This window comes from Rhinoderma darwinii, chromosome 1 (assembly GCF_050947455.1).
Source record: "Rhinoderma darwinii isolate aRhiDar2 chromosome 1, aRhiDar2.hap1, whole genome shotgun sequence".
NCBI classification, from domain to species: Eukaryota; Metazoa; Chordata; class Amphibia; order Anura; family Rhinodermatidae; genus Rhinoderma; species Rhinoderma darwinii.
The window spans coordinates 569,141,133-569,155,296 of NC_134687.1; the positions used below are offsets into that span (position 1 = coordinate 569,141,133).

General features: G+C 44.5%; 1 protein-coding gene across 2 annotated transcripts in view; it reads left to right on the top strand.

Moving 5' to 3' along the window:
- Positions 1-14,164, top strand: part of CENPK (centromere protein K) — a 92,686-nt gene that overhangs the window by 18,152 nt on the left and 60,370 nt on the right. For both annotated transcript variants that reach the window (XM_075839094.1, XM_075839103.1), the window contains exon 5: positions 12,907-12,979. In XM_075839094.1, coding sequence (XP_075695209.1) covers positions 12,907-12,979 — 73 coding nt within the window. The remainder of the gene's footprint in view (positions 1-12,906; positions 12,980-14,164) is intronic.

The following is a 14,164-nucleotide window of genomic DNA, read 5'->3' on the forward strand; positions in this document are numbered from 1 at the left end:
TTTTAGGGATAAAGTCACAATATCATTAATAGCCCTTTCTACTTGTGACCAGAAAGGTCGGATCTTGGGACAAAACCACCAAATATGGAACAGAAATCCAGGAGTTACATCTCCAGCAAACATTTGATGGGATGAGACGTATCCTATACAAATATGCTGGAGTGCGATACCATTGAGTTAGCAATTTATAAGAGTTCTCTTGGTGTCGTACACAACAGGAGAACCCATGAGATCGAGACAAAATGAAGGAGACCTCCTTTTGTGATAGAACAATATCTAATTATTTTTCCCATTCCATTAAGAAAAAGGGTTTGGATGGGGCCAAATTTAAAAGAAGATTGGTATATATTTTGGACAAGGATCTGGGCGGAGATTGAGGCATAAGAGTATAGTTTTCTATCCAAGTGGGATCGGGGTATGGTGAGGGAGCTATAGCCAAAGATTTGCAGCACGCTCAGTTAAAGTCATACCTATGAAGAAAAGTCACATTAGCAGCAGAAGCAGATAAACCAGACCCAGAGGATTGAGCCAACAAAGCACTTAGTTCAGGAATAGCTCTACACGTAGTCACCTCATTGACCCTAAGAGAACCAAGCAAAGGCCATAGCGACGACCTAATAACGTTTACCCTATCTGTAAAATAAGAAAGGACCCCCAATGGAGCTAACGGAGAGAGGCAACCACTAGCCATATTTAGTACTTTAGACTTCTGAAATACTTTAAGCATACCTCGAGTCATATCACTTACTAGGATTTGTTTTCGGTGGCAATGGTAATTTAACCCAAAGCAAGGGTACTAATTCCTCCGAGAGAACACGTTTCTCTATATGTAAGTAGCTATAAGTAAGAGAGGGGTTAGCAAGTTGCGACCATGAAGCAATTGAATTGAAGCAATATAACCTTATATCTGGTAGAAACAAGCCCCTCTGCTTCTTCTTTAAAATATGTAGTCTATGAGCTAATCTGGGACGTTTCTCTTTCCATAAAAAATTAATAAAGAGGCTTCTAAACTTATTGAAGAAACTAGCTGGAAGGTCTATGGGAAGGCTTTGTAATGGGTACAGGATTTGGGGGAGTAAATAAGTGGCCAATAAATTTTTTCTACCAATCCAAGAAAGAAAGGGTATATTTATTTTGGAAAGAAATGTTGGTATTTTTGGGACAAGGGGAGCAAAGTTAGAGGAAAAAAGTTGTCTGGGATTTTAATGCCCAAATATTGGATAGCCAGATACGGCCATTTAAACGAAGAGATGGACTTTAAGTGTACTAACTGATCATGCGGTATAGAGATACCCAAGGCCTCAGACTTCCCATATTTAATTTTAAAATGGGAAATGTCTCCAAATTGAGTAAAGATATCTAGAATCAGCGGAATTGCAGTAAGTGGATTCGTAACTAATAGCAGCAAATCATCTGCAAAAGCCGCTGTCTTATGAATGTGTTCCCCAACACAGAGGCCCCGGATGTCTCTAGTTTGCCAAAATTTCAAAAGAAGTGGCTTCAACATGATAACAAAAAGGGATGGCGACTAGGGACATCTCTGACGTGTTCCAAGACGGCTCTTGATAGAGGGAAAATATAGCTTCTATAAATTTGGATGGAAAATGGAATTTCAATAAAGCTCTCCTCATATACTCCCAACGGACCCTGTCGAAAGCCTTTTTCAGCGTCAGTGCCCAATAGGACCATAGAGCTTTTTGAGCGACGTACATGTATTATAGCATGCAGAACTCTACTAACATTATGTTTACCCTCCCGTCCCTTCACAAACCCCACTTGCTCATCTCCGACAATTAGTGGCAAAAGAGGTTGTATGCGTCGTGCCAGAATTTTTGCCCAACATTTAACGTCGCAATTTAAGAGCGAAATGGGTCTATAACTTCCGCACTGTTCGGGATCCTACCCCTTCTATGTTAGAATAGTAATAAACGCTTCCATGGACTGTTTAGGAAAAGAGGAGCCGTGCATTAAAGAATTACTGACTTAGCACTTATTCACACGACAGGGTTTCCCGGCCGGGTGACGGCCATTCATAAAACGGCTGTCACCCGGCTGCAGTAGGAACAATAGACCCCTAATGGGGCTATTCACACAACCGATTTTTTGAAGGGACGGGAAAACCGGCCGTCAAAAAATGGGACATGCCCTATTTTCGGCAGAAGTCTATGGGGCCGGGTAATACACGGCCATCACCGGAATGTGCCACGAGTGACGGCCGTGTCTACCGTCGCTCGCTCTCTCCTCACAGCGCAGAGTGCATGTGAGGAGGAGGAGTTTATGCCATTTGAACGAATGGCTGTACGCTGGAGGTAAGTTTCTACAATGTGGGGGTGTTGTATGCAGGGGTACTGTGTGGCAGGGCCGGGGTGTACAGGTGGAACGGAGCACTGCCCTGGCTCCCTTCCCCTGCTTGTTTTAAAAGCGCCCTGGCCCGGCGACACCTCCCATGGCCGATGGTGCCGCCAGCAGCTGCTGCGGCTGCTACTTCTGTAGCGACGCCACTATAGCAGAGCAGGGAGGTATCTCCCTGCTCTGCTATGTGCTAGCCCCAATTTAGCTCCCTGAAGGAGCGGAATCCCCATGTGTTCGGGGATTCCGCTCCTGGACAGAGTGCTTGATGTCTCTGTCCATATATGGACAGTGACATCAGGGGAAACTCCTGAAACGGAATCCCCGAACACTCTGTGACCGAGGATTCCACACCAGGCGAAGCCAGTAACGTTCAGTGTCCATAAATGGACACAGACGACAGGGGCTTTTCCTGAAATGGAATCACCGGCCACATGGGGATTCCTTCAGGAGTTGCTCCTGATGTCACTGTCCAGATATGCCCGGCCCGGAATTAATGAAAAACTGCCGATTTTATCGGCCGGCACTCGGACTCGGTCGGGACCCTGTCGTGTGAATAAGGCCTTCTGTGAATTTAGGAATTAACTGTTTCCGAAAATTTTTATAAAAGGAGATTGGCAAGCCATCCGGGCCCGGACTCTTTCCCGAAGGAATTGAGTCCAAAGTCTTTCCCACTTCCTCCTCAGTAATTGGTGCTAAAAGTGCTTCACATTGTAAATCTGAAAGATGGGGAGCTGAGATATCCGACAAAAACGCAGTTATACGTTCTTTCCGGTCCTGCATAGGAATAGGAGTCCCCTCGGAGGAATCATTCAAATTATACAATTTGGAATAAAAATTCTGAAAGGCCTTGGCTATATGTGGCGTTGATGTCACTCTCTCTCCTTGGTCGTTTTTAATAGCATCAATAAACACCCTGGATTACCTATGCTTAATCAACCTAGTCATCAGTTTAGAACCCTTGTCACCATGCATATACGTCCGACTACAAGCTGCCTGGAACGCCTTATTGGCTTTATAATTAAGAAGGTCTCTAAGTTCCTGGCGTAAGGAGCAAAGCGTTCTATAGTCTGAGAGGGAACTAGTCCGTTTGTGCACCTCTTCAATGTTGGATATATTTGACAGTAAGCTTACAATTTGTTCAGATCTTTGCTTTTTAAGATAAAAGGCTAAGGCAATAAGTTCCCCCCTCATATAGGCTTTGTGCATTTCCCACAGGATGGGCCTGGAGACTTGCGGGAGGTCATTAAATTGAAAGAAATCCTCTAACTTTAAGGCAAGAGAAGTACTATTCTCGGCTTGTTCTATGATCGTGTCATTCCGTTTCCAGACCCATTCCCGTCGAGGAACACACCCTAATGCTAAAGTAATACACACCGGTGCATGGTCTGAAACCGTAATACTCCCTATGTCAGCGCGCTGCAAATTCGGTAACAGAGATAAAGGAAGGCAAAAATAGTCTATTCTATGATAGGTACCATGGGGTGACGAATAGAATGTGTAATCTTTAACAGACGGGTTACCAACCCTCCATGCATCAACCATTCCCAATCGAGACATAATCAGTTTGAGTTTACGAAGTGTCGAGGTGGACATAGTTTGAACCAAGGATGTTGAGTCCATCGGTAAATCAAAAGAGACATTGAAGTCTCCTCCCAAAATGAGTTGACCATCTGAGAAGGACTTGAGGGACAGGAGGGTAGACCTCAACCATCTATATTGACCAACATTCGGAGCGTACAATGTAGCCAACGTAATCTTCATACCAAAGACATGCCCTTTCAAAAAAATATATCTCTCCCCCCCCCCCCCTCAATCATGGATGCTTCCACTTTAAAAGGTAAATTTTTGTGAATAGCAATAGAAACCCCATGTGACTTAGATGAGTAAGTACTGTGAAACCATTGCGAGTAATTACTAGTGGGCAACATAGGAACGCGATTAGGCCGAAAATGCGTTTCCTGCATAAACAAAATTTCAGGAGCATGAAGTCTTAGGGAACTAAACACTCTGGACCTCTTTTGAGGGGAATTCAAGCCCTTTACGTTAAGAGAGCAACATTTTAACTTACCCATCTATGTCACTGACCAAGAAGCATTATAGCAAGCGAAGAGTATACCATTACCTGAGAGATGCAATAACACATAGAAAAACATACAAAAGAAACATAATAATAAAGTAAATAAAAAACATTGTAAATTAAATCCAATGAAAACCTCCCTAGTATCCCGGAATAAGGAGGCGCATTAAACCAAGACAAAGGCATTGTAGACGGCCCTTGCCTGAGGGGGGGGGGGGGAGAAAAAGCCTACCATGAAGTAAACCGCACTACATCAAAACTAATATGCTGAAGACTTTTCAAATACACATAAACACCGAAGTAAAGAGAAATATAGAGCATTATATCAAAGTGTAAGAGGTTACTGTTCAGCCAGAACCTATGACGTAAGTAGCAGAAGGATTATGACATGCGCTATTATCCGAGACTGGTCATAAGGAGGAGGCGAGGAGGAGGGAGAAAAAGAAAAAGGGGGGGAGGGGGAGGAAAAGGGGGGGGGGACTAAGGAGAGATAGGGAGAGGATGAAGAAAAAGGGAGAGGGTGGAGGAAGGAAGGAATAATAGAAGAAAAAGTTAAAGTATATGGAACCTTAACCACATAGGCATGGCAAATATATCCAAGTATAACTCCATATAATGCACACTTCAAACATGAGAACTAAAATCGGATCATCACAAAATAAATGTAAAAATTATCAGGTATCTCCGATACCACAGTGAAAAATGGCCAAACAAAGCTACACCAAGGAATCCGGTATCCGCATCAGAGAGTAAGCGTTTCTTCGTCTTGGGCGACTTAGGTTTCACAGCGGATTGCCACGACTGGCGGAAAGAGGTAGCGAAAGATCCATCGCCACTGGCATGCAGGAAGGAACAGCTATAGGACTGAAGTCCAACTTTTGCCACGCTCGCTCTAGATCTTCAGGCGTGCCAATCGTAATCTGTCTCACCTCTTTCATAGTCGCCAGCCCAAATGGAAAAAGCCATCTTATCATCAATTTATGAGCACGAAGAGCAGCCGTAACTGGCTTGAAGATGCAGCGTTTTGCCAGCGTACTAGCTGCAAGGTCTTGAAATAACGTAATTTTAGTCCCTTCAAACAAAATCTCCAGAGCTTCCTTAGCAGCCTTCAAGATGGCCGCCGTGTGCACAAAGCTTAAAATTCCACAGATAACATCACGCAGAGGCTCCGTTGCAGCGGGTTTAGGCCGAAACGCCCTATGTACCCTTTCAATGGTTAACGATGCCGCCAGATCATCTCTTGTCAAGGTAAAAATCTGTATAACAGTACCTGGCAATGAGTCCATAGCGACCGACTCTCGAAGACCTCGTAGCCTGACATTCCTCCTCCTCCTACTACGATTCTCCTGATCCTCCAGGTGCAAATACAAGCCATTCAAATGTGCTGTATGACCTGTCGCAGTTTTGTGCAAGGACACACTATGATCCATGACAGAAGCCTGCGCATCTTCCAATACCATGACCCGATGCCCAATTTGAGGCATATCCGCTTTTATCTCCGAGAGATCATTCATTACCGGGGTAAGGGCTTGCAGCAGGGTCTTTTTATGGTAAGCTCTAGAGATGGATTCGGCATCAGCGTCCCCCGCATATTCAGAAGGGGCATAAGAGCTGTCCGAGTCATCTGCACCCTGTTCCTCTTGCGAGAGGACAGGTGCCATTTTGCATTTCCCCGCCGGCGAGGTGCCTTTCTTCCGAAAGAATTTATCCGTCTCTGGCAATGATTTAGGTTGCCGTGGGGTGCCTGGGGGTTCTCTACCCTTGTCTTTCCCTGTTTTCACCATCTCTGGAAGGAAGCAGTCGGTGTAAATGGTAAGTTTTGATGAGTGTGGTGAGGCGCTCCGGGATTACACTACCATCACTCAGTTCGGCATGCTCCGCCCCTCATGTTTTTTTTTTAAAGTCTTTATTTTTCCAAACCTTTTACAATTTGTTACCGTACAAACAAGTACAGTAAATGAAACAATAGAAACAAGACAAATGATATGGCATCTGGTATGCACTATAATAATGCAAGAATATTTTCAGAAGAGATGTAGCACATATTAGAACATACCTCCCCAATGAATTAGGAATAGTGAAGTGTGCCCTTGTAATGCCTCACAAGAAAACAACATTCCCACCACATTCATCCCATGCCCCATTCTTCCCAACCCACCCCCCCAATCCAATCAGAATTTTTTCCACCTTTAAACCGCAGATTCGGATATCTCCAACCATCTGGACCAGATCTTATCAAATTTGTCAGGACAATTTCTGTTTAAATATAATTTATGATACATGAGTACATATTTATTCACTATTTGCTTCTAGTGAGCCAAACTGGGGCCCTCCGTGGCCTTCCACGCCATAATCACAATTTTTCTAGCGCAGAATAGAGTAAAGCGAAAAAAGAAAATCATAGTAATTCTGTTTGACATTATTTATGATACCCAAAAGACACATCTGAGGGGCAAGGAGGCTTGGAAATTCAAAGTGGGTATGAAGAAATTCTACCTCCGACCAAAAGGGGGCAATTCAGGGACACATCTATACACAGTGTATATATGTACCTACTTCCGTCTGACATCTAAAACAGCTATCCGAAGACAGTATCCCAATCCTCTGGAGTCTGACTGGTGTATATTAAATCCGATGCAGAAACCGAGATTGTATCAGAAAATCTCTTGCACTAGTAAACGAATCAAAAAATGAAATTTCTACCTCCCTCCACTCCTCTTCCAGATCAGGGATATCCCACTTCCACCGAGTAAGGCTTTATCAAAAGGTCGTTGGCCATAGGACAGCAATAATGCATATATTTGAGCAAGGACCTTTGAAAGGGCCGGGGCCCCCAGAAGATCCTCCAGTGGGCAAACCAAGCATGACGTAACTGGAGATAGTGGAAAAAGACATTCTGCGACAGCTCAAATCTAGCTCTAAGTTCAGAAAAGGATAGAAAGCCAGACTCTCCCGCAGACAATTGATCCAGGAACTTTACCCCAGCCCTCGCCCACGTTCCTGCCCCCCATTCAAAATGGGGCAACCAAGGATTATTCCATATCGGAGTTCTAGGTGAGTACAATTGGAATGTTGTTACCTTTATCATAGCATTAACTGCCTTCCATGCTACAGCCACCGTCTGAAGCGGGAGAGGCACACTATCCCGGTATTTGAATCTATAAAGTAGATTCGTAAGACTTTCATAAGATGTCATAAGCGCCCCTGCAAGTGCAGTGGCTGCATTACTCAAATCAATATCTATCCACCACTGTGCAAGCACCAGTTGAGATGCCAGGAAATACAGATAAAGGTTTGGTGCCGCCATTCCCCCCCATGTTTTTAGGAGCCTGTAGTAGACCAAGACCAAACCTGGGGATTCTACCCTGCCAGTAAAAAGACCGTAAAACACTGTCAAGTCTTTAAAAAAATTGTCTAGACAATACAATAGGACAGGCATGAAATAAATATAGAAATTTAGGGAGGTACACCATTTTAAATAAATTAATCCTACCATATAGTGATAAGGGAAAATTGTTCCAAGTGTTCAGCCGTTTTTCAGTAGCAACAACCAAAGGGTCAAGGTTAAGCTCACCATATCTTGATAAATCAAGAGCAATCTTAAAGCCAAGATAAGTTAATTGGGAAACTACTTGCAAGGGTACAGGTAGACTCTGTTTGGAGCAATATCCCGGAAACCAGGGGGAATAAGACCGACTTAGACCAATTTACCGACAAACCTGAAAAGGCACAAAAGGTATCAATCAGTTTTAAAAGAGAAGCCAGAGAAGGACCATCATTCTCTAGATATACCAGTGTGTCATCTGCGTACAGGGATAATTTTTCAATGATGTGGCCCCTAGACAGGCCTTTTAAGGATGGAGATTGGCGTATAGCCACTGCAAGGAGTTCTATTGTGAGGGCGAATAACAAAAGGGAGAGCGGGCATTCCTGTCGGCTACCACGACCCAAGGGAAAGGGGTCAGAAATATCCATATTCGTTCTCACACTAGCACTCGGTCCCTCATATAAGTGACGAACCAGAGCCAAGAAACGTGGACCAAAATTTAAACGGGAGAGAAGCAACCAAAGATAACTCCATTCGACCGAGTCAAAGGCCTTATAAGTATCCAGAGAGAGAACGAAGCCAGGAAAAACAGTCCTGCCTCGCCGCATCTAGATTTTAAAAAAAAGTCTGTGTATATTAATGTCTGTTCCCTTCCCGGGCATAAAGCCAGTCTGATCTAGGTGAAGTAAAGACAAAACAACCTTCTTTAATCTAGTAGCTAAAATTTTGGCCAATATCTTCGCATCTGAGTCAATAAGTGAAATTGGACGATAGGAGTCCAGGAGAGTAGGGTCTTTCCCTGATTTCAACAACACCACAATAAGGGCCTCACACATGGAGGCCGGCAGGATGCCAATCTCGTATGCACTGGAATACATGTCCTGAAGTCTAGGAATCAAGGTATCACTATTAGCCCTATACCACTCACCCCCAACCCATCAAGACCAGGGGTTTTGCCAGAAGGCAGCAGCTGAATAGCACTCTCTATTTCCTCAGCTACAATCGGCCCATCCAATTCAATTGCCTGAGCGGCTGACAGACGCCATAAGGGCAGTGAATTTAAGAATTGTTCTATATCACTTGGTGGAACACAGCACCTCGAGCCATACAGCCCGGCATAAAATTCATGAAACACTTTATATCTTTTGGGGCAGTAAACCACATACCCTGTGCAGAGACAATGAAAGGAATGCTCCGATCTCGACAGATATGCCAGAAGTTTACCATTTTTATCTCCAAATTCAAAAATGGATGCCTCGGTAGCCAGCACTCGCTTCCTTGTCTGTTCAGTATGTAGAAGCAACAGTTCCATTTGAATCCCTGCCCAGTGTTGTTTGGTTTCAGATTGGGGACATGTAATGAACTCCTTCTCCACCCGTTGGACCTCACTCACTAAGAATCCCTCTTTGTCCCTGGAAACCCTTCTACATTTTGCCTCCCCGGCTGCGAATTCTCCTCTCACTGTGGCTTTATAAGCATCCAACACAATCAATGAATCTAGATGGGAGGAGTTGTTTTCCCAGTACATAACATGAGAGGCTGAGACATCCGAAGTGACCTCAGGAGAGGCAAGCCATGCCGGATGTAACCTCCAGGCTTTAGAGTCAATTGGTGGCCCAGTTATAAATGTTAAAAGCAGAGCTGAATGATCTGAGATACCCCTGGGAGTAAGAGCAATAGAGGTAATTGCAGGCAAGAAATCTTGGGAGGCCATAGCAAGGTCAATCCTAGAGAATGTTTTATGAGTAGATGAATAATATAAGTAAGATGTATCCATCGGAAATTTTCAACGCCACACATCAGTGAGCCTCCCGTATGGTCCACCGAGGCATCCAGTACTGCATTAAAGTCACCCACACATAAAATCGGGCTCACCGGGAATTCTAACTGATTGTCAGCCACTAAAGCTAGCAGGGCCGGATCGAGAGGTGGAGGGACATATAAATTGATAATAGTAAATATTGGCTCCTGCATCAGACAATGTACAATAATATATCTACCAAAGTGATCACATGCCACCTGCAGCACCTCCAGATTCAGACTCTTGGCTATGAGGAGAGATACCCCACGGGAGTAGTTGGAATAAGAGGAGTGATATCCTTTTTCTATCCAAGCACGTTTAAGTGCCAAGACTTTTTGGCCGGTCAGATGCGTCTCCTGTAAACAAACAATATCCGGAGAATGCTTCTTTACAAAATTAAATACAAGAGCTCTCTTGAATTTAGAATTGAGCCCACGGATATTCCAACTTAATACCTTAATCGAAGCCATAACGCATCCAGATGGGATACAGTAGCCCAGGACCACCTGCAGCCACAGAGTGAGGGAAGAGCGAAAAAAGGAGCACCACATTCACACACACATTCATCATACTTCGCATACAAGTAATACAATGCAACTCGCAATATATCCGAACATCTGTCAGACACTAAACTAGCTAAGTGCAGACCTTTTCCCTGTAACTATAAAACCGCTAGAGAACAGTGGTTCTGTCTAAACTAACAACTACCCCAATAGCATAGTCTCCAGACCTGACTCCTTGTATGGGATAACGTTAGAAAAGATTTCTCACAGAATCAAACTAGAGCAATATCACAATGCAAAATATAATTAGACTTTAAGACGATTCTGTCGAAAGTGATATGCAGTTATCATCGCTGAGCAAGAAAGCATGTAATAACCAATCCTGAATCATGTCCATCAGGAGACTGCTCAGTCCGGAAGTGGAGCTTCTCTAGGAGCGCGCGGCGCACCATTCGCCCAGTCCAAGGCCTCAGCAGGGGAGAGAGAGAATTTAGATGAATATCCATCAATCACTCTCAGTTTGGCAGGGTAAAGCATGGCGTACTTGTATCCCTTTTCCCGAAGTTTATTGTGGACCTCTGTAAATTGAACACGCTGCCTCCGTATGTTGACTGAGAAATCCGGGTAGATGGAGACTCGTTGGGCATTATATAGAATAGTTCCTTTCTTCCGTGCCGCGTGTAAAATGGCGTCTCTATCTCTGAAATGTATCATGTGTGCAAGTAACGGACGTGGAGGTCCTCCTGGTGGACCCAGACGAGTGGGAACCCAGTGGACCCGTTCAATGGCAAAAAAGGCAGAAAAGTCTGTAACATCTAGGGTGTCCCTCAATCACCGCTCCAGAAACTTTACTGGGTCTGGACCCTCCGATTTCTCCGGCAGTTCCACAATGCGTATGTTATTTTGCCGAAGTCGGTTCTCAAAGTCATCCGCTCTCTCCACTGAGACCCCCATCTGTCTTCTCAACTCTGCAATTTGAGCCGGAATAGGGCGCATAGTGTCCCCCACCGAAGAAATCCTACTTTCTGTTTCAGTAGTACGTTCACAAATTTTCTGCATATCATGCCGCAGTTCATCAACTTTAGTAACAATGTTAGATTGACACGAATTGATAGCAGTCAGCAGTTCTGCAAATTTTAAGTCCATATGTGAGGAGGAAACCGGCTGATCCTGTGGGGACACCAGTCGTGGCGGGCTCATGGAACCCTCAAACATTGATAAGGAGGGATCAGGGGAGGCAGCAGACGCAGAGGTCTGGAGTACTGTTCAAGCTTCTTCGCTGCATGAGATTTAATTTTAGATATGGTGGCACAAGAGGGATCAACATCCAGATCATCCAGTGAGGATCATCCACCACAGATTCATCATCAGAGGGGGGGGGACAGAGTACCCAGCCAGGGATTTACCCTTCCCTTTCATTCCCCTATTACCTCCCATAGTAGGAGTCCAGGGTGTGCACAAAATGGTGGATGAACTGAGAAAGGGGGGCCAGCACCCATCCGTGGAGCACTATAGAGGGACTTGTGCAGGGAGCAAAGCAGAGTACACAGGGTTATCCTCCCACCTGCTTGCTTAGCAGCCTTGTGTATTGCAGACGCTGTGAAAGTCTATCAGTTATTAGGGTCCCTGAAGCACAGATGGGATTCCTTCACTACAGGGTCTCATACAGTTGCAGCCCCAGCCAACAGCATGGGTGAAGGGGGGGTGGGAGGCACCTCCACCCAGTCAGACTCAATGTCCAAGATAGGATGATAACTCCAGTCCAAAGGGTCTTCCGCCAGCTCACTCCTCCAGTCCAAAGCAGTGTAATCAGTCAGAGGCAGCACTCTGTCGGTTTCTATGCTCTCCTAGCACCCCCGCCATACACCACGCACCGACCGGAAGCACCGGTCTTCTCCTCATGCCTCGCTCCAGTTAGGTTTAATGGAGCCAGACACCATAAATTTCCTCACAGACGGAGACCGGGGAACAAGAGGTCACGTCCCTCCACTGGAAATCACTCAGGCTTGCAGGATGGATGAGATTTAATCAGGATAGGGAGTCAGAGGACTCGGGAGCTCCGTGAAGCACGTCTGCTCAGTCAGACATCCGGCCACGCCCCCCCCGTACATTATATGTTACATTAAATGGTGCCATTAAAAAATATAACTCGTCTTACAAAAAAACAAGCGCTCGTACAGCTATGTTAACGAAAACATTTAGGCGGAATCGGGCGAAGAAAAAAACATCAATGAAAAATGTCTGGGTTAGGTGCCGGATGTACCTTTTATTAGACTCTATCTGTAAATCTGTGGGTACATGAGATAAGTGAGTATTGTATGGAGGCTCCATCAGGCACCGTATGTATGGCGATATATTCTATCTTATGAGCAATGCTTCTAGGGGATAATACTTCCGTACATACGGAGTCTGTTGGTGCATGCAATCCAAGGCATACAGAGGTACAGTAGAAGACTCATGGATCTCTATGATACCCTATTATGGTTCAGTAACACTCGGAAGTTGTACAAAGCTGTAATAGGGTCGTGTACATGAGCCCTTTATATGCATCGCATGTTAGTTTGGATTTTTTTTTTTTTCTGCTTAGTGCTTTGTTTATTACTTGTATTTTTATTTTTATTTCTAGCTGTTTCTTCTAATGATGAAGGCAAAGGCCCTCACAGCCGAGTATGAGCAATGGCAAGAGACATCACCTAAAAGTAAGTGTTTCACTGAGGAACTTACAAGAAACCATGTAAATTACAAAAAACCATGTAAAGTTTATCATGAAAGTATACATTTTTGGGCAAATATCCAGAAATCAGAAAAAAATGCTTAAATAGGAGCTAGACAAAAACTGCTGGCTATGGCAAAATAAAACACGAAAAAAAAAAAAAAAAAGCTCCTTGGCAACCGAGCTTTTCCATATCTCTGTACAGTTTACGGTGCCATCTTTTTCAGCAGAGGCAGTCACAGATTGATAACACTATATTCTCAAAGAATGACAACACTATGATATTGCTAGAGAAATGGTTGTACCTACACTGGGGACACTAAGAAGGAGGGGATAAATGGTGGGTTGCACATAAACTGGTGATAGAAGCAGTATGGGGCTAAGTAACTAGCAGAGGCACAATGGGGATAATACTGACTACTGTGGGAGTACCACAGGGTATTGAAACTTCTACGGTTGCCCTGTGGTGTTACTGTATGAGCACTGTAATTGCTTTCGGACACTATGCTGACACAATATTGTATGTGCAGTCACTGTAACTATGGTGGAGGGACTCTTGGTACACAGCAATATAAAAGCATATGAAGTTCACTAGCCAACTAGCAGGCAGGGAGCCCCAAGGTTTGGAATAAGCTGGACTCTCTTCGCTGCATTACAATATTTAATTCATTTTTAAACCGTTCCTTGAATCTTTTTCACTTATAAAAATTGTCCTTACAATCGGTATTACTTGACCTGGAACAGGCTGACCTTTAATTGGAGGCAGCATAAAACTGCTGACAGGTCCACTTTAAAGGGAACCTGTCACCAGCATTTCATCTATTAAACTCTCCTCACCCCTCGCTGGCCACTGCTGTCAAAAGTTCATTGCTATTATCCACTCTCCTAAACTCCTCTGACCATAAATAACGGTCTTCAAACAGTTCGTGCCTTTTATGGTAATAATCCGTCAGTCTAATTTGTTCCTCTTCTTATGCCCGCCCACCACCGAAAACTGGCCCGCCCTGAATGCCAAAATATGGTTTCAGATAGGGTGCATGTGCCCGTCATGTATGGTCCGATACGCTTCCGCAACTCAAATCTAGCCGCTATGTTGTCCCTGGTGTGCGCACGCACCAGAAAAGGACATTTCATGTGTTCTGGGGGGAGGCGAGGAGTGGTCAATCAAAAG